At 37.6% G+C, this 22,004-nt stretch overlaps 1 protein-coding gene across 2 annotated transcripts in view; it reads left to right on the plus strand.

Moving 5' to 3' along the window:
• EDIL3 (EGF like repeats and discoidin domains 3) overlaps window positions 1-22,004 on the plus strand; it is a 269,363-nt gene that overhangs the window by 186,916 nt on the left and 60,443 nt on the right. For both annotated transcript variants that reach the window (XM_048932253.1, XM_048932252.1), the window contains 3 exons: window positions 2,651-2,832; window positions 20,326-20,481; window positions 21,389-21,533. In XM_048932253.1, the coding sequence (XP_048788210.1) occupies window positions 2,651-2,832; window positions 20,326-20,481; window positions 21,389-21,533 (483 nt within the window). The remainder of the gene's footprint in view (window positions 1-2,650; window positions 2,833-20,325; window positions 20,482-21,388; window positions 21,534-22,004) is intronic.

The raw sequence follows: 22,004 nt of genomic DNA on the forward strand, positions 1-22,004 counted from the left end.
TCAAGTTCAGGTAAGACATCTCAAGAAGACAGTCCATTACTATATATGTGGGGGTATCTGATGTCTCGGGAAGTAGCTACAGGTGAGCTTCCTCAAGGCCCATCTGTCAGGCATGCGCCTAGAAATGTTTGTAATTTGTCAGCACTGCTTTGGTCGAAGAGTAGGGTTGCATTGCAAGTCTTATGGTTTGGACCTTAATCAAACTTAATCAAAAGTTCTCACCTAATGAGTATGATCTAATGTCATTCAGGGTGGAGGGTGGAGGGGGAGGGGGAAGATCTAAAACCAGATCTTACTAACATAAACTTGTATATTACATTGTAAGAAATTATTTGGAAAATATTATCAACTCAAGTTATTATCTATCTCCAATTTCTTACTCATTTTGTTAGGATTGAGCTGAACAGAACTGAACAACAAACTATAGAGTATCACTAACATGTTAGTTTACACTTTAAATACTCTTTAAAAGTAGTTCGCCTGGGGTTAACTCACACTGTAAACTAATGAATATGGCAAACCAGGATTGGAACTGCAATTACAATTAGTAGCTTGTGTAGTGTAGTACCTATTCCCTGGTGGTAACAAGTTGCTTTGGATTTCATAAGCAATATTCCTGAAGCGAGGAGAAGGTAAACACTTTTACCATATATGGCCATAGCTAACAAAACACAGTAAGTGGCCTTGATAATTTGACTGCCTTCAATTTAGAAAATTCAAGTCTCTTGAAAGAAAATCACACATATTTCAAGTACTATTTATCGCATCTGAAGCATGAGAACAAACATTCATTCAGATCAGGACTTACACAGTTCTGCACCTTAAACAGAGGCTGTTGAGGGGAAAAAAAATAAATAAATAAATAAAAATAGATGTGTCATTTGCCAAATCTGGGACATCTATGGGAGACTTGAGAGTCTTAAAACCAAATAAGTGTTCTGTTTTGAAAATTATCTGCCAAGGCCAGTTACTCTTTTCCTCCAGCCTGTTCAGAACTGTCACTGATATATGCTGAGACCCTTTCCTCATGCATGCCATTTTCCCGCTAGATCACTGAATCATGCTAGCAGAGCAAGCATGTGCCCTCATCCCTGTGCACCTTGTCAGAAAGAAGCAAAACAGAGCTGTATGTCCCACATCCATATTAGAATACCTACCATGCCTCCATGCTGCCTTTTTAAGCTCCTCTTACAGATCTCTCTAATGTTTCCTTAGATGTATAGTTTAAGATATTTATCAGTCTGTTAGGAGGATTGGATTCAGGATGGTCCTGTGTACACCTGCATGTGTTTCAGATATGTATTGGTGTGCTTTCTTTTTCATTGTGAAATGGAAAAAGTATTTTTATAAGTAAATATCAAAAACTTCTGAAAGTAAGCCATTTACATTTGAAAATACAGATTTCCTTCTGGCTTGAAAACAGGAATGGCAGTTTATGAGCCATAGGAATTTTGTGAGTTGATGAGAAGATTTCAAAAACAGAGCTACATTTAAATAGGTCTTTCAATTTTTAAGTAACAGCTGATAACAGTGAAAAATGACAGCTTCACAACAGACATTGTTTCGTTTTAATGCATTCTGTGGCGTGCTTGCCTGTGCTGGTGACAAGGAATTTGTTTTCTTCTGGCACTGCTGTGCATCTGGCACAGCAGCAGGAGAGGGAGCTGCATTTTGTTGTATTGTGTGTGGCACTTACAGAGCCATTAGTCAAGTGCTGATTGCACCACCTTTGTTGTTGGGTGACACATGATGCAAAAAGGTAGAATAGGAGCTTTAAACTTGACAAGCTTAGTGGACTGTTAAAAATGTGGCTGGAATCATAGCACAGTATGCTGCTAGTCAGTCATTAATTTCAGTGGGGCAAAGAGAACAAAACAAGTTTCTCATTTAAAAACTAATGCATTTGGAACTCAACTGTGGAGATTTTACTTCCTTCCTTCAGAGCACCAAAAAACCACAAAGCTTCCTGTAAATAAAGCAGCAATTCAGTTTGTATTTGGCTTCAGAAAACAACATATGCAAAAAAAATCCTGACTATAAGCGATTATATATACAAGTGTTTGAATAGTGGTGTTATGGATGAATACTACTCATAAAATTGGAGCATTTGAACATTACAGTTAATTACATACTTTGTAGTTTGCTTATTAGATGTATAAAACCTTTAACTATTTTCATTGTAGCTGAACAATACCGTATTTCTAGATTCATATTTCTGGAGATGGCTGCAGTGATATGTTGAAGTGCATTGGCTAAATGCTGACTTTCACTGCACAAGGAATATGAACTTTACTATAATTACAGAATTTTGAGTTTGCTTTTATCAACTATTTCAGTATTTGAATCTAAGAATAATTTTCTTCATGTTGGTATCTGTAGAACTGAAACAACTCTTCAGAGATAACTTTAAAAAAAATTGAAATCTTTACCTACTTCATTATGTTTGTAATGGGAATATTATATACAAAATATTTGTGCACTTTTTTAGCCTTTATAGAAAGAAAATGCTGTTGAAGTACTGTAAGTCTCTTCTCATACGGTATTTGACTTGCTATTCTGAATCTATTTGTACGCTATTTGTAATTAGAGCCATTTGGGACTCAGAAGAGTAAATAATAATTTCAGTTGCATACATTTCTTATTTCCACAGGATGCTCTGGCCCACTAGGGATAGAAGGAGGAATTGTGTCAAACCAACAAATTACTGCATCATCCACTCATCGAGCTCTCTTTGGACTCCAGAAATGGTATCCATACTATGCACGACTTAATAAGAAGGGTCTTGTGAATGCTTGGACTGCTGCAGAAAATGACAGATGGCCGTGGATTCAGGTAACAGATGGAGCTGAGGAGAAAAAAATCTCCTTGATTCAGTTGCCAGAGTCACTTAAGGAATTGATGAAGACAAGTGGTAATCTAACAGCTAGATTCTTTTTCACTGTCAGAAATGTAGCCTGGACTGAAAGGGGCTATTTAGTTGCAAAAGAGGAATAATCTGAACTTTACAAATGCACAAATCTTTTTAATTTAAAAAGTGTGTGCATATGTTCCAATGTGACTCTAAGCCACAGAAGAAAATTTATAAAGAGCCTTTTCAAGGGAGCAGCTTTCCACGTATGCTACATTTATTCTTTAGGTTGTTAGTAGCATTTAGCAGTGATCTCTCTTAGTGGAGTTACTTTGACACGCTCCTTGGGCATAATTCTAGACTGCTTTAATGCAATCTTAGCTTTACCAGAGCCTTTGGGAATTGTTTGTGCTCCCTGATGAGCTGTTCCATGCGTATAGGTTAAGCACTGTGTGCATCTTGCTGAAAGTAACAGGAACTGTTATAATTAAGGTTGAACTAGCTGTTTGAACATATCCACAGGACTGAAAGTACATATATTTTTTCAGTCCTGCTTAGGGATATTATGATTTAAATGGTGGTGCTCCACGTTACAGACTGGATTTCTTTGCTCACAGCAGTTGACTTTGGTAAAAGTCATGAAGCAGTTTGATACAAAGTCCTATAGTTGTATTTTAATGAAGATAATGATTATGTAGCGATGGTTGTTGGTCTTTACTTTTATGGTGTTTTTATTATATGAGAACTGGACTGAGCTTTACCATGTTCAGCTAGATCCTAACAAAAAAAAAAGTCACTACAGCAAATATATGAAGAGGGTGCTTTGCTCCCTCCCTCATACTGTGGGAATAGCAGAGGATAGTACTCAGCATCTTGTGCACTAGCCGTGAGTTGAGCTGTCTGTTAGTCCCTTAGTTGTGCCAGACACACTACTTTTGAACCTACTCTTGTGTGTGCACTGCAGAATTTTTGTTTACGTCTTCATGCTGACTGCTGCTTCAGGTTTTCCTGAGCAGTTCCCAGATGTTTTGGAAAAAAGCCTACAGGATTGCTTGTTCATTTTTCTTGTTTGGAGAACAGGCAGAAAGCACTGCTTGATGAAGTCCTCTGGAGCTGCTGTGAGAATGCCGGGTTCTGTCAGTTTAGAAAAATGAAGCTTGTGTTACTGTTTGTTATTCACTGCAGAGTGAAAACACAAACGTCCTTCAGTGTATCTTAAGTCAGTTTTCTTCTGACGAGAGGGGTTAGGAAGTTTGTGAAATTTATACATTAAAAAAGACCTGGAAAGAACAACACAAAAAGACTTAAGGAGAATTATGTGGAGTGGAAAGCTGTTGTAATTTGAATGGATAATGAAAAACATCCATTTTACAGTAGCTTTTGGGCTGCTTTTGAGCATGTGCTTTATTAAATATTCTGGAGAAAGAAGTCAGAGTCAGTTAGCATTCACCCCCTGAAAATGCCTTTAGTAGAAGATGAACTGGACGCATGCGATCAGTGGTCAGTTAGTTCCATGTTTGTACTCAACGAAGCCACACCACTTCATTGAGGAAGCCCTGAGACAGATGTGAAAATTCCTATCCAGACTGTAGCGTCATAGAATGGTTTGGATTGGAAGGAACATTTAAGATCATGTAGTTCCAATCCCCCTGCTATAAGCAGGGACACCTCCCACTAGAACAGGCTGTTCAAAGCCCCAGCTAGCCTGGATATGTCTTCCCTTCGATCTTACCTAGAAGGAAAGTTGGACTAATTGAGAAAATACACAAATCTCAGCCCAAGGCATTACATTTAGAAACTGCAGATTTTTTGAGTTAACGTATCAATCTAAGTAGCGCCAATCATCTTTGGGTTATTCTCTAATTTTGACAATTATAGTATGTAAAATCTGCTTACTAAAATCTAATTAACTGTTATAATTGATGTGTAGTAAGCAGTATCATTCCTTTTTTTTCTCATATTTCCTTAAAAGTAAACTTTTGTTCACAATTATTGAAGCATTTGCCAATATTTTTACCGGAGTTCAGAACAAAAACAAAAATACTCTTTGCGAAGAAAAATAAGTTTATATCTTGAGAGAATTGTTCTTTTCTTTTCTTTGCTTCTGGAAGCACGTGGGGTCAGCAAATCTTACTTTGGTACAGAGATGATACTTGTAGAGGAAAAGTAGTTCTGGAGAAACCTGATTTTGATTTGAGAAGGATAGAGTACCTCAGAAACTGACACTTAGGCACTGTGAAGTAGTCCTTTACACTAGAACGCTGTCTGGTTCTTCAAGAATGCAGTACACACTAAAAGACAGGTACTGTCTGTCACCTGTAAGAGTGAACAGTTTCTGTTGAGAGAAGAAAAACCCAGAAATCCTATATATATATATTATATGTATCCTATATATATATATATATATGTGTGTGTGTGTGTGTGTGTGTGTGTGTGTGTGGTCAGCATCTGTAACGGCCAGAGAGATGCTTCTTCAGTCAGAATACTCACATTTGTACCAAGTTTGTGGATATTTCTCCTTTGGTCTTGTGGAGTAACTGCTCCTATCAACCAGCTTCCTCCTGGGTCCTAATATGGAGGGTCTGCATTTGGGACCTTCTCCACATTGATGTGAGAGATAGAGCATCAGGTCCTGAGTATGGCTCTTGAAAAACAGCCTGAATGAATGACAGAGTGAGTGGAAACTTTTGAAACCAGAAATGCAATTTTAGGGGATGAAAATTAACATTTATTGCAGTGAACCTGACACAGTAGCCTGTTACTCTACTACAATTTCCAATGCTAAATAAGTTCTAAAGGAAGCAGTTATATCCCACAGAGTATGATTATATATGGGCCTGCGCCTATTTTTACTTTGTTCCATTACCATTTTTCTATCATTTAATTTCTTTATTTATATGTAGCTTGACAAGTGAAAGGCTTGAGTGCTTTACTTAAAACTTGCAAAGAGTGCAGATTATTTTTTTCTAATCCTTCAGGTGTCTGACACTCGTGAACTAATTAGTATGTGGTTTTGTTTTCTGTATTCTCTAAATGAACTGAAAATTGAAATTGCCATTTTAAATTTACGCGCTCTACATGTAATTAACAGTGGCACTACAATGCTTATAATCGGCTTGTGATTTAAGGGGTCAGTGACCATGCTTTTCAAAGAAAATTAAAGTCAGAGTAACTTGTATCTCCCTTTTAAAGTTCTGCTGATCTCTGTTTCCCTGCATAGGTTGACACAGATAAAATAACACTTGTGTGTACAGTTCACTGCTTTATGAGTGGCATTAACATCTAATATTTTAGAATACAATGAGAAAAAAATTCTCATTGTCTTCCTGCATTTCCACAGTTTTATGTTTCCAGAATTGTTCAATTTCTCAAAATGGTCACTTTGCCTGTTCTGGTTAAACTGTTTTTGTCAGAACTCTTTTCTTAAGAGAGTACTGTTTTTTCTTTACCCTTTTGTCCTTTTGCATTCATGTCTTTAAAATATGGTATTTCTTTTCATTCTGACTCAATCTCTACTCCTTCCTTCAATCTAGTTCATATCTTTGTTTTCCCTTCCACACTGTTCACATATGAATTTTCCTAAGGCAGTACAGATCAGAATACAGATGGCCATGAGCAGAACTGTTGATCATATTCTCTCTCTACCACGTGCAAAGTAATTTTAGATTTAGGGGAATGGACCAAATTGTAAATTTTCACTCTGACTCTTACATACCTATCTTCAGTCATCCTTCTTTCCCCTTCTCTCATTTTCTCAGTTTTCGTCTTCTTCTTCCCATTCATGTCTATACTGTGCTCTGCTGTCCTGAAATAAAATTGTAATATTTTAGTAAGAAAAGCTAATCTCTGAAACAAGGCTGGAAACAAGATGTTCTAAATTTAGCTAAATATGCAAAGACTTCAGCCATAACGGACATGCAGAAAATATATAAAATGGAGTGTCATAAAGAACACTGTAAGAGAGGTAGAAAAATTTGGTACAACTAGCAATATAAGGAATAGTGTACAGTACCAAAATTATTAAATTGTGCAGTTAAGATGTGTGAGTAACTCTGGAGAAAGAGTGCATCTGAAAAACCATGCTCACAGATGAGAAAGAGAAGTGGGTAAATATTACCCCATAGTATAAGAACGTTGTTTCTTCAGACATCTGCAGTAGTTATGATCTTTCTGTCCTATTAAATATATATATATATTTATAAATATATGTATGTATATATATAAGTGCAATGGATTACAGATCAACTTATTTAAAGCTTAATTGGCCCAAGAATAGTAGGCCTTACACCACCTGTATCAGGGAACCTGAACTGGGGAGGGAGCTCACAGCAGAACTCCAGCGGTTTCTACCACTGTATTACAGATCATGCTGAGATTTGTTGGATGCTAAGTCATAGGGAACATTAAGAACATCCTCAGAAGTGTGTGCCAGAATTAGAACAAAGTAAGATGGTGCATGAAGGCATGCAAGAGATGGGTGAAAAGAGTAGGGTGAAAGGTACCAGATTTAAGATCAGACAGTAAAAGTCTGAGTGTACAGTGAAGTTTTAACTAAGGGAAACATGGGGTAAATTTAATTTCCTGGCGCTAGCTGAGGCTGCTCAATTAGGCAAGGAGTGGAAAAGATCACTACCTGCTGGTGACTGTGTAATTGCTGCTGTTCCATGGTGACTGAGCTCCCACATCTGAGAACAAGAGATGCTGAAATTGTACTTCGCTCTGGAATGTGATTGAGAAGGTATCTGTGAGGAGCAAGCCTGACAACAGCAGCAATTGTGGCATATATGAGAGGCTATCACCATTTTTTTCTTCTAAGTGTTCTGGGGTTTTTGGACATGGAAATTGTTTTTATATAATCAGTATTTATTAATCCACAGGCGCAGAGAGCAGATTTGAGCATATGCTATAGTCAGAGAATACTAAGAAAATGAACGAAGTACTGTGGTTGAGGGCCTGATGATTGTTGTATATAAGAGGTTAAACTGAAGAATAAAAAAGTATTTAGTTATCAATCACTAAAATAGCAGGAATCGTTTCTCTCAATTCATTTACGTTGTTACAAGTTGCCTTTCAAATAAAAAGATCAAAATATTTTTCTTTATTACTATGAGAAGGAAGAGGACAGTTTAAAATTGGAATTAAATGCATTGTCATCTTATTAACTCCTTTCAATGTCTATTTTGTACTGTTTTCCTTTATTAGATCAATTTTTAAATATCAAATATATTTTGAAAATCAAAAACCTAGAAGTCTTATGTAGAATATATGGAAACAGAGTGCTATAGTATTCTTTAATTTGTTCTCTAAATAGCTTTCTGAAACTTAGATACTACATTCTGAAACTTAGATACAACTCCATGTTTTGAGATATTACAGGTTAATTGAAAAGCCGTCCAACTTCTCATTGGCAATTTGCATTGCCAATGAATATTAGTATTCTGATCTAAAACAAATATGTTGTTTTATTTAGTTTTAAGTACTACTTTTTAAATATAGCATTTTTTTTTAAATACTACTTTTAATTTCTTTTTTCTTTTTACTAACTTTCGCAGTTGAAAAAGAATCTTTTGTTGTTACACTTCTTGGAACAGTAAGCAGATAGTCTTCCCACTGAGATTCTCAATTAGAAAGTGGTATGTGCACCAGCAGGTTCTCTCTAAAGCTTTCTCAGGTTCCTGTAATAATTTAGAATTTTAAGATCAGATAAGTCTAGTTAGAGTCACAAAAATGTAGTTGTTCTATAGTATGCTTCTACAGCAGAAACCAGAAGGATTAAGTAGCAGTGTAGTAGGCATCCTATGAAATGCATGGAAACGGTCAGTTCCCTGGAGGATGTACACAGAGCCTGCGCACTGTATGGGAGATGGCATTGTTCATCCAGAGAACAAAACACCACAGTGTTGCCCATACACAACATTCACCAAATTGCCTTTGTGGACTAATTATGATATGTTTGAAGACTTTGTAATTCTCAAGATAAGACACAAATTGCACTCTATTCATTAGGATACTTGTTTTATTGGATTTAAATTCTTGTTTCTGTACCAGAAGCACTTTAGTCGTTACTGATGCTTTTATAGTGATTTAATTCTTCTTTTTTTATTATTTAGTCTGAATATATTGAAATATTATTTCTGTTTGGTAGAATGCTTTTTTTTTTTTTTTAATTACAAGAATCACAAGAATCACAAGGTTGGAAACGACCTATAAGATCATCCAGTCCAACTGTCTCCTCATCACCATTGCCACCACTGGCACTAACCCATATCACGCAGCACGTCATCCAGACGCGTCTTGAACACTGCCAGGGACGGTGACTCCACCATCTCTCTGGGCAGCCATTCCAGTGCCTGACTACTCTCTGAGAGACAAAGTTCTTCCTTATGTCCAACCTGAACCTCCTCTGATACAACTTGCGGCCATTATCCCGTGTCCTGCTCGTTGCCTGGGAGAAGAGGCCAAATCCCTCTTCACCACAACCTCCCTTCAGGAGGTTGTACAGTGCAGTGAGGTCTCCCCTGAGCCTCCTCTTCTGCAGACTGAACAATCCCAGCTCCCTCAGCCGCTCCTCATAAGACTTGTGCTCCAGACCCCTCACCAGTTTTGTTGCCGTTCTCTGGACACGCTCCAGGATCTCAACATCTTTCCTGTAGTGAGGGGCCCAAAACTGAACACAGTACTCGAGATGCGGCCTCACCAGTGCTGAGTAGAGGGGGATGATCACCTCCCTGCTCCTGCTGGCCACACTATTTCTGATGCAGGCCAGTATGCCGTTGGCCCTCTTGGACACCTGAGCACACTGTCGGCTCATGTTCAGCCGAGCATCAACCAACACCCCCAGGTCCTTCTCTTCTTCACACTCATTTGTACTAATTTGTAGCTTTTTTTTTTTTTTTTTCCCCACATAGGTACCTAACACAACCCTTATGGCCTCAGTCTGAACTCTGGTTCTCAGCCTCCCTTTTTGAGTGCTTACAGTCTGTAACACTGGCACGATTAACTGTGTTTACTCATAACTGCTTTAACACAGAAACAATATCATACAAGCTGTTAAGTTCCATCATTCTCATCCTCAGCCAGGAAGGAGAAAAACATAAACTTTTTTTTCTTTCCCCCCCCCCCCCCAAAAAAAAAAAGTGGGGAAAAAAATAGCAGCTTCCACATCAAGAACTTCCAAAGAACAAGAATATACCAGATGATAACTATTTGCTAATAAAATGATAAAACCTAAAATACACAGAGGTCTTTCAGAACATTCATTCAAACATCTGTTAGTAAGAGCTCTAAGCAAACGACCATCTGTCAAAACATTCATTTTGTCAAAGTTCATTTCCTCATTCATGAGTACTGTTGTATCAGCTTCCAAAAATACCTATCATCATAGATTAAATATTTAATATTACTTAATATAGCTCTCAGCTTAGTATAATGTGGCCAAGTGAACCTTATGAAATATAAATATAATATGAGAGCCATCATGTAAGGTGATTTGAACCATACAGGAAGACTTAATCTGATAAGTTAAGTGCTCAGAAATGTATTAAAGGTCTTCATTTCTTGTCAACAATCCAAAATTTTACTTAGTTCCAAATGAGGATTTCTTTGGGGAGTGTTAAAAAGTGACAATAAGTACCTGAAAGCCCTTGGCAGGAGAGAACAGAAACTAATAACAAAGGTACTTCTGAATTCTCTCAAAATAGCCCTACAAGGACTTTGGAACTACAGAAATTGGAAAAGCTCTTAAAATGGTCAAAGTTCGCCAGAAGTTAATTGACTTCAGTGAACTCAAAAGTCTGCAAACTGTAGATCTCCATCAATGTCTAAATCTTTAGCTTACAGACAAAAAAACGTATTGTTTATCTACTCAGACTAGGAAACAAAAGAACTAGACGCCTGTTTCCTAATGTAATCATCCAGATACTCCCTTGTGTCCCACGTCTCGTTATCTATTTGATATTATCTTAAATCTCTTAGTTTCATTCTTCATACACACAAACACCCACACACATACGTATTCAAATAACTTTTGATTGAGGTTTCAAATACACAGAAACAGTCAGTTCAGTGTTAATATCCCCATGGCAACAAAAACTTGATGCTGTTATAAACACTACCCATAGCATGTTCTGTCAGCCTGTGCATCAGCTTTCCTTAATAATTCTTTGTAATGGAGCTGCATGGCTGAAGGAACAGTATTCTTGAACACATTGTTTCATGTACCTTTAACAACGCATGTTTTGAACTAATGATTCTTCATAGTCATTGTGGTAATCAAAACAGCAAAAGGTAATAGACTTAAATGAGTGTGTCTGTCTGCTCCAACAGCAAGTGGCAGGAGATACCTTCACAGCTATATGGAAGCCAACGAACTGTAATGGAGTGATGTGTGGGCATCGCAGTTCCCCAGTGGGAACACCATATAAACCAGTTAGATGACACTATGCTGGTGTGAGATAGTCGAACAAGTCATATTTTGGGTCGCAAATGTTCACTTCCAAGATGGCAAACTAAATAATTGTTGCTTACAGGTGGTCTTCTGCTAGGTCTTACTTCTAGAAGGACTGTTTTAAATTACTTCACTACAGCTAATGATTGGGATGCAGAGATATTACTGCATGGCACAGAGACGTGCACTGAAACTTACCTGTGTGCTGAGTTCATATGGTAAGCGACAGAACTGCTCAGTGGAAATGGAGGCTCTGACGCAGCCTCAGCTTTCAGAAACCTGCAGACCCTGGCTGTACCTCAGAGCTTCTCTGTGATTTTAGAGATATTGGAGAAAACTGACAGTCTTATGTGGTGAGTGTAGGAGTTGCCAGCACCACGGTATTAAAGCAGGAAACAGGGTATGGAGTAAACTCATAGTCCTTGACCTTTGCTGAAAATGATGATGTGTGCTTGTCAGCTGACTTCACTGGAACTGTGGATTGAAAAGAGTGAGTTTTACTCTCACATTTTGTAACCTTATTCCGTGAGTGGTTAAGATAAAGAGACATTGTTCAAGTCCGAATTTCTCAATGATATTTTTTTCAATTTTGAGGAGAGTTTCTGTTGGTCTATTGCAAAGCCAAGCAATGTTTTGCATTTTAATTAAATCTATTGCCTATCAGATTCTATAGAAAGAAAATTTGTTTTAAGGAAAAATACAGAGCTAATTAAAATGATAAGAAAGTCTCTTTGTTTTTTTCCTGAACATCAGGACACTCAAGGGTAACTATTCTTAAATATTAACATTTTTGAGTATTGATTGTTAATTTGAAGGGATAATGGAAAGTATGGGTTTATTTATTGTGATTCAACCAATATTCAGCCAATTTCACAGGACTCAGGAGGGATTAATCATTCAAGCCTATTTTTCATTTTCTGTAACAGCATCTGTGGGTGGCAAAATCAGACAGGTGACATAGTCTTTTCAGCAGACACAAAGCCATCTGCCACCGGTGTGCTTATTAGTCTACCTCTTCATTCCACTTGCATCCATCTAGAGCCTTGGCCTCTCTCCCTACTCAACCAGTCTCATAGCAACCAACAGATTATTTTTGAAGTTGATAATATGTAGGAAGTATTGCTTTTATGTACTCCTATTTTCCTATTTGTATTTCTACCACAAATTGTGTCATGAAGTGAGTACATTCTAGCAGTTGTTCTAATTATTATCAGCCAGAAAGTCCTAATTACAACTGGAATTTCACCGTTCTTGGGTCTTCTATGAACTGACAGTGAAAAAGACTTTAGACTAATGAGACAAGCTATTAGCAGATACATGGGAAGAACATAAAGATGTTATAGTCAGCATAATAGGCAGTATAAAACCATCTGTGGTTGCCAGGCCCATTGGAAAGTGGGGATTGAAGAATTTTCACTATTAGAATTATTTGAACCAAGAAGGAAAAGATGTGCAAAGATGTATTTTGTGATTTATGTTTAATGTATCTTGTGTTAAAAAAACTGAAATATTGCATCATGAGTCATTAGGAATTAAAAACACTATTGGAGTATAGACTGAGATAGTAGAGCATGTTTCTCATGGACTCATTAAAAAAAATCCGGACCAAATTTAGATCCCTAGCATCTCCCAAAACTGACATAGCCAAAATTATGTTCGAAAGGTATTTTTTCCTTTGCATAGCCCATGACCTGCAGCCTATGAAATCGATCTTCAGTGGATCTTTTCACCTTTCTCTACAGTTGTAATAATTTCTATAGATTCACTGCATTAAAAAAAAAAAAAGAAAGGGTAGTGAACTATGGTTAAGAAGTGCCCTCCACAAAGATTGCTATTCTTTTGCTATCAATGCTATCCTTTACTGACTGTATTCCGGTGAAGGAACTAAGTAGCTCCAGTTTTCTTGTGTGTTTAAATTAGCTGGGAATGTGTAAAACCCCTGGTAGTTATCCCACAGTGCCAGGGAAGTCTGATCTCCTGCATGTTCTCAGTTATTTCAGTTTTTGCTTCAGCTTGCATCCCTCAATCAGTGGGTTTTACTTCGGGCTTAGCTTTAATGTTCAGAACTAATGAAGAGATTTTCTTCATCTGATTTGTCATTTTGTAGCATATTTCCTTCTGAGTCACAGTATCCTTGGCTGAGAAGATACAAAGGACCTAGGCAAAGCATGCCGAAGTCCAAATAGGAATTCTTCCCAGTTGTCCTTGTTGAGATAAGAGTAGGTCATATTTATTATCAAAGTTTGTACTGAATTTTTCATGTAGGATTAAAACAAAAGTGTGTGTTTGTTTCTGCAGTCAATGTACATACCAGATACAGTTGATCAGAACTATTTTACATGCTGAAATACATCCAGACTTTTTTTTTTTTTTTTTTTTTTTTTTTTTTTGACAACTGTTGTTATTTGCATTCCTTGACTGTACTTTAAGATTTATTTTAGACATTTTGGGGAAGTTCTTTTCTGTTGCCCAAGGAGGCTGTGGGTGCCCCATCCCTGGAGGCATTCAAGGCCAGGCTGGATGTGGCTCTGGGCAGGCTGGTCTGGTGGCTGGCGACCCTGCCCATAGCAGGGGGGTTGAAACTTGATGGTTGTTGTGGTCCTTTTCAATCCAGGCCTTTCTATGTGAAGATGATTCAGAGTTAATAATAGCAATAAATGACTCCAGTGTTTCTTAGCTAATCTTAAATTGCAGGTATATGTATATATATATAATGCCAAGTTAATCAGGAATTTGTAAATGAAAAGAAATTTTACAAGGCTGCAGGCCTCTAAACAACTTGAGATTGATTATGGACCTCTATTTAAGAAGGCAGCCTAAGCATACCAGTATTTGAATAATTCATGTAATGCAGTTGATGTCATTCATATCAACTACCATCCGGACTAAAATAATGGCTTAATAATAGGAGACAGGCCAAATAAGTTTTTAGTCTCTCTAATTATGTAAACACTTGGAGGCACAAAGTGAATATTTTCAAAAAAAGTCAAAGTGAGGAATTTTTTTTAAATCTGTAACATATATTCCTCCATGTTAACATTACAGTTTGGCCCAGGTAGTCCCTGTGATTGGTTTTATTTATGTATACTTTTTTTTTTTTTCCATATAACTGGGTTTTGATCTGTGTTCTGATCTTTTCATAGGCTTAAAAATTAAATTAACAGGCCAGCTAACACCTCTGTTTCAGCTTGCCTAGCTGGAAATGTACAGAATTTTACTTAATTTATTTAATTGAGAAACATAAAAATGTTGGGTTGCCTTTAGATGATTGGCTGGGACTAAGCCGAAAGTACAAGGAAGACATGAGAGTTCTGTTTTTACTGTATGAGATGAGAAATGTGCAAGGTACCTTGAAATGACAATATGAGAAGGATGAGTTTGCAGAGGATTTAGTAGGAAAGCTGTGAAGAGTCTTTGCTGAATCTGCATCGAAGTCAGTGAAATGAAAAGGGTTTGTGCTCAGAAATAACTGGGTATCTCATCAATTTGCCTGCAGGGCACAATCCCACAGTCACAGTAGGAACTACCATTTCCAAAGTGGCGTATAGCAAATGACTGTGTTTGTTCTCCCAGACTGTCACAAATTTGAGATAAAACATGTTGACTTCTCTCCGTGTAACAAACTCTTATCCAGAACAGCAACAGCTGCAGTGCCGCCATGGATAAATCACTGCATTACCTAGTCTGGTTGCTGGTTAGGACATGTGTAGCTGCTGCTGTCCTGATCACATCATTGCCCTCAGCTTCACCTGGAGAAACTCTGCTGACAGGCCTGGTTAGGAGAGTAACAGACAACTACAGACAAGCAAGACAGACAAACACTTTACATCAAGATGTTGGATACTCTGCAGCAGGAAAAATAATAGGAACTGACCTATGCTGGCCTTGCTGGACCTCATCACATTCCAAGTCCTGCTCTGCAGTCCCTGCTCCTGACACACTGTCCAAATGAAACAGCAGCATTCAGTGTATTCAGCGTGCACCGATGCTTAAAGATGGAAGGGGAATCATGGGAGGAAGCTTTCATGCTCATTATATTTCTCAGTCTTGCAGGAATCATGACAGGTTACTCCTTCCCTGAGTTTATTACAAGCATTTTCATTGCCAAATTTCCCTATTTCTCATCAGAAAATGTTTCTGTGGGAGCTTTCTATCTGGCTTTAACAGAATTATGACTTAAAAAATATTAAATTTCAATCCTTCAAAAGCTGATGAAATTATCAGGGAGGGTTGCTATAATAAATCTTTGTGTACCAGTATAACCTCAATCAGTCCTATTTTTATCTGAGTAATAGTGAATTTTAGTGAAAAAATATATACTTTATGCCAGAGAATATGGAGAATTATTTATAGCAGTGCTACTGTATGTCATAACTGAACTAGGTAAACATCATAGTTCTCCGTAAACTGCATTTCTGTTTTGAACAAAGTCTCATGAAAAACTACACTTCAGGTTTCAAAGAGCCAGCACTTTCTAAAGGCTTTAAACTGAGCATTTCTTGGAGGCTTGCTGTTAAGGTGTACTTCTTGCCAACCTGTTCTGTACTAAATGTTAGTGGTGTTGTTGTTAATAGTGCAGCAGTAAATGAGAAGATCATGGCTATGTTTGTGGCCAAGAGCATTGCATATGCTATCCACCTAAAGTCACTCCATCTTTTTATCCTTCTCCTCTCTCTATAAAATAATGTGTATTAGATAGATGCAGATGTTTTTTATTCTTGTTTTTTGATCAAGTTCATGACTTCTGCATACTGATTGTTCTATTATTTGTTCACAAATTGCAGAGATATATGAATTTCCATTGGTGGAGTACCTAATTTCTCCTGTTTTGTTGCATTGGCATATTATGACAATGACTTTCGCCTCTTTTTCTGCAGTTCTACATTTTTTTTAAGCATGCTGGGAAGTTCTTCTTGGACTTTAGGACAGTTGGTTGAATAGCTCCCTCATAAATATGATGTGATTTATGGTCCAGATTTATGCTCCTCCATTTGTTCACACCTAGAAGTGAATCTGCAGAAGTGCATTCCAGATTTTCAGGGTTGGTTCTGAAATGTCTTTGAAAATAATGATCTATCTTTATTCTGTGCAATCTGTAGGAACTGTAAACTTGCCTTGTTCATATTGACGTTTTCTCCTGAGAAAAATAGTCTTTTTTGTTTATTCTTCCTTTCTGACAAGGATTTATTTTCAGTTAAATTCCATTTAAATTTTGATTGCCTACATCTTCAACTGTTTAGACATCTGAATGATACAGCATCCCAAAACTGATTTCTATGAATCATTGCCATCAAAGACATTAGTACACCAGTGAAAATTACTGCTACAGAATCAGTGCCAAGAGCAAAAAAACATGACAAGATGCTTCTTCCTCTCCTGTTGAAAAAGGCAGTGGCTCTGTAAACTGCTGCGATGAGAAAAGTGTTCTAATCATGGTTCTGGGAAGATTATGATGATTGAAAAGAACAAAATTAAATGAAATTTCAGGGTTGGTGGGAGTATTTCAAACTGATAGAGTGTAATTACTCCCCAGCTCTTAAGCATGCACCACACTTGAAAGCACTGCCTGAGAGTGATTTTTTTTTTGCTTGGTTCTGGCTGTATCATAGAATCATAGAACAGCCAGTGTTGAAAAGGATTCATCTGGTTTCAACCCCCCTGCTACGTGCAGGGTCACCACCCACCAGACCAGGCTGCCCAGTGCCACATCCAGCCTGGCCTTGAATGCCTCCAGGGATGGGGCATCTGCAACCTCCTTGGGCAACCTATAACAGTGTGTCACCATGCTCTGAATGAAAAACTTCCTGCTAAAATCTAACCAAAACCTCCTCTGTCTCAGTTTAAAACTATTCCCTCTTGCCCTGTTACTGTAGGAGTTCATGTCAACTGTCTTTCCGAATCAGCATAGTGAATTTGTGCTACATGGAAGAGGTTTCCCAAACAGTGGTGGAAGCCCCACCACTGGAGACATTAAAGGCCAGGCTGGTCTGTGCTCTGAGCAACCTGATGTAGCTGTAGGGGTTCCTGCTCATTGTAGGGGAGTTGGACTAGATGGCCTTTTAGGGTCCCTTCCAACACTGTCTTACTGTGATTCTGTGATTATGCAGATATTACCCCTTTCATCTATAATTAGATTTGAATGGACTTAAATGAGATTATGGCCTTTACCTGCTTGATTTAGTGTTCATCATTTACTCTAGTCAAAGGAAACTTTTGCACTGACATACAAAGGCAATTTCAGGGAGATTAATTGTGGGTATCAAGTGGCACCTTACTCAAGTTCTGTCAGATGGTGTATGCTGTGAGGAAGTGCAGCAGTGGGCACTCTTTACTGGGATGCATGTGTAAACATCATAGCCAAAATCTTTACAGTGAGTGACATGTAAGTTGCTGTACTCTGGAGCTGACTGCAGCACCATGAATGGGGCTGCTTTCTTCACTGTGTAACATCACAAGGAAGCCAGGCTGGAAGAATGCATCAGGATTTTTAGGCAACACTGTCCTCAGATTTCTATGCAGGGATCTTCTACTTTCAGAGCCTTTGCAATCTATTAATTCTTAAATTACTGGGGCAAAGCCCGCAAAGTACTAAGGATCTTCTATCATCCTTGATTTGCCTGGTAGATAAGGGGTCCTTTATGCCCAAATAAGCTACTGCTTTTTTATAAAATGATGTGTTGAACTCTTGTTCTTGCCCTGTTGATTTTCACTCCTTTGTTTGAAAACAAAGTTGCCATATAATTAGAATATATTACATCCAAACCTAAATCTGTATTTCTCTTATGTACACAAAGTAGAGCATCTTGAGTTGTTTTTCTTCACAATTGCCATAGAAAAAAATGCATTGAAAATGCTTTTAATGCTAAAAGAGCCGGTTCACATTGCACACTGGGAACTGTGCTTCCTGCTGAAGTACATTAAGTAAAAAAGATTTTCAGCACTAGCTTCATTATAGCCGTTGAACAGTTATAATAGTTTGTGTTTTACTAAGCTCTGACTTGAGAAGTTTAAAACCCATAAAGGAACTCAGACACAAAGGGCCAATTAGTTCCTGCTACATCCATATACACTGAAAGGAGCTGCCGCCGTCACGAGGTTAGCCTCATGAGAGTTTTGTATGTAAGAAAGCTGCAAGGATTTGAAGGCATTTTTCCTCCCTCTTCACCAGGATTTTTCTGCAAACACTGACAAAACCTGCAGACCTGATTGCGAAACACCATGTCCTGTTTTCATTTCCTCAGTTGTTCCAAGCTCAGTGCTGTTTAAATCCAGATCTCCACGTATGATTCAGAACTTGATTGAAAAAGCCTCTAAAAGCAAAGATTCTGTCTGTTAAAATACAGAAGTAACATTGTGTAACTTACATGTTCAGGTGCCATGTACAGGTATAGAGGGGCCTGCTCTACAGTAGAACAAATGCAGGGTTTTTCCTTCCTTAAAGAATTGAGGTAAAACGTTACACATATTAAGGGAGCATTAAAAAAATTAATTATTTACATTTAATTTTGATTATTTTTCCTCAAATCTTCCTTCATTCAGTAGTGCTCTTATTTCTCCAAGTTTCAATTCCTGCTGAAGCATTTAGCTCTTCAACAGATTATTTTTGCTTGTCATTGGTGGAGGATTTTTCATCATTTTGCTTCTTGAGGTGCAGCATTTGATTTGTTGTACGTTGAGGCTGAGGCACAAAAAGGAGACAGTGTAACAATAATCCTAATCTGGTGGCTAAACTCATGGTTTCCTTAGAAACAAATCATAAGAAATATTTTCTATATGAATCCTCACCCAAAAAGCACTTATTAATATTTGGGGGGAAAAAAAAAAAAAAAAAGTGAATCTGAAACATTAGGTATATGCATAAGATCAAAGAAAACTAACAAAACTTATTTGGTATTGTGTTATCTTCCTTGAGATCTTCCTTTTCCTGAACAGTTACACCTGAAGATATCACTGAACGGCACATATAGAAGGCAAATAACCAATGATTTTTATGTTTGACTGTACTTTTTAATTTGTTTTTGAAAATGATTTTCTTTTTATTATAAATTTTGTAAATATATGTCATATTTTTCTATCTTGTCTATTTATAAATAATCTTAAATTCTATACAGAGAGTTATATCTTTATTACAGAATTCCAGAAATCTTTGTGTCTGACTGTTTGCTGCTCTGTGTTAACTAAATTTTGAAATGGCAGTAATCTCAAGAATTGTCCTCTTACAAACGTATGTTGGTGGGTTTTTTTTTCCTCTGAGAAACAAGTAACACAGAATATTTTCCAAGGCAGACAGACCCGAATACCTTCTGATTAATGCCTGTCTAAATTCTTTCATTCTCTCCATTATAGCTGCAAATGTTCCTGACTTTTCCTGGTGTCTATGAGAAAGATCCTGTGAAAAAACCCTAATTTTTATAGGCATCTTCTCCTCTCTCCTACAGATGTATGAGTAGTTATTCATTATGTATTGTGAGAAATGTGATAAAGCAACAGTGACATTTATTTTTGCTTTAAAGACAAAAAATATTAGAAGCCCAACTATTTCAGTCAAATAGCGGAGAAATAGCTAGAGCCTCACAAAAACACAGCAGTAAAATACTGCTTTTCCTCACTTTCCCATATAATATGTAATGAAACATTGTAACACTGATGTCTGATAATCCTTAATAGCTGCTAGATTACCTTTCCAAGTGACAGAAAATCTTGAGATCATATCATAAAGGATTTAAATGTCTGGCTGGCAGACACTTGATCCCTCTCTTGCCTCTGCATACCCCTGCACTGGGGCTGCCATCCCAAGTGGTAAGAAACGCACTAAGTTAGCTTTTTCGTCCTTTTTTTTTTTTATTAATTTATGTGTGCATATGAAATGAATGAAAGTAATTAGTACAGGTGTAAAGATAGCATTTTTGATGTTACAAGTATGTTTTTTTCTTTCTGATATAAAAAAAAAAGAAGGAATCAAAGCAATCTAGGATCAAAATTGTGTTCCTCCGTAGGCTAGCAGTGATGTTGTGCCATTTTACTGTTTCAGATAAACCTACAGAAGAAGATGCGAGTCACTGGAGTTATAACCCAAGGTGCCAAAAGGATTGGAAGTCCAGAGTATGTGAAATCTTACAAAATTGCTTATAGCAATGATGGGAAGTCATGGACGATGTACAAAGTAAAAGGCACAAATGAGGATATGGTAAGATTAAGTCATCTCTGTATGAATATGTCTTGTGGTCCAGCTCAGTAATTTGAGCTATCTCTGGTAGATAAGCCTAATTACTTGACAGCTTGATATAGCTTTCCATGTTCTTATTTTATTCCAGAAAAAAAATCAATAAATTCATACTGTCTGTCTGCTAATTTCTTATACTTTAATTGATGGTCATATAAATGCTGTGTCCCAAGGCTAGAAAAATCCTGTTTATTACACTTATCTAATTTTCATTTTAATTAGTTTACCAGTAATTACTCATTACTATGTTTTCAATTTAGTCTTATTACATTGGCAGATTAGTGTTAACCCTTTAAAGCATTGAACTCATTAATCAGTGCTAATCTCCTTGCTACACAATCAGTGTCATCCAGTGAGAAGTGCGCATCTACAGTTTTTAAAGAGAGCTGTACATACAAAGCAGGCCTAAATAGAGGAATGCTTACAGGTTTAATTCAGTGCCCGCTGAGATCAGTGGGAGGGTTGCAGTACACTTCAGTGGGAACTGGACCAGGCTCTTGGAGTAGAGGCGAATAATAAATGTCAATCAGTGCAGATAATTGAAGGTTAAATGAATAAGGTCTATTTAATGCAGTAATTAGACAAGAAGATGTAATTTATTGCATTAGTAGATCAGGTTGCCAGGAGTGACAAGATAGAGGCCCTGAGTCAGTGCAGGTAGCAAACACACACTGGTGCAAGCCAATGGAAATGTGTTTTGCTTAAAGATTTCCTTATTGAACAGTGGGGCAGATGGGGCATTCTCTGTGAAAAATTCTGTGTGAAATGTGGAAAGCAGATCAGAAGAGTGGATATTTCTGAAGCATGGAAATGAGCTATACCTTTAGTATAAATCTTGGCGTGTTTTTGAAACAGTTTTGTTTTTTTACAGGTGTTCCGTGGAAATGTGGACAACAATACCCCATATGCTAACTCCTTCACACCTCCAATAAAATCACAGTACATACGCCTGTATCCTCAGGTTTGCCGACGACATTGCACATTGAGAATGGAACTCCTGGGCTGTGAGTTATCAGGTGGGTTCCTTGAAGGGAACAAGAATCATATAATCACAGAATGGCTTGAGCTGGAAGGGATTTTAAGGCCCACTCCATTCCAATGGTTTGCAGTGGGCAGGTTACCCATCCCAGATCAGGCAGCCCATCCACCCTGGCCCTGAGTGCCTCCAGGGATGGGGCAACAACAGCTCTCTGGGCAGCTGTGCCAGGGCCTCACTGCACTCTGAACAAAAAATTTCTTCCTTATTTTCAATCTAAGACTACAGTTTTTCAGTTTAGACCCATTTTTCCTTGCCTTATCACTACACTCCCTGAGGAGTCCCTTCCTGTCCTTCCTATAGGCCTCTTTAGGTACTTAAGGGCTCAATGAGGCCTTACTGGACTTTAAGCAAGCACTGCATTTTCATTCCCATGGACTAAACAACCTTATGGATTACAGTTGGCAGGCAAAAATTAATCTGTTCCTACGTAAATCGTGTCACAACTATA

The sequence above is a fragment of the Lagopus muta genome, chromosome Z (assembly GCF_023343835.1).
Source record: "Lagopus muta isolate bLagMut1 chromosome Z, bLagMut1 primary, whole genome shotgun sequence".
NCBI lineage: Eukaryota > Metazoa > Chordata > Aves > Galliformes > Phasianidae > Lagopus > Lagopus muta.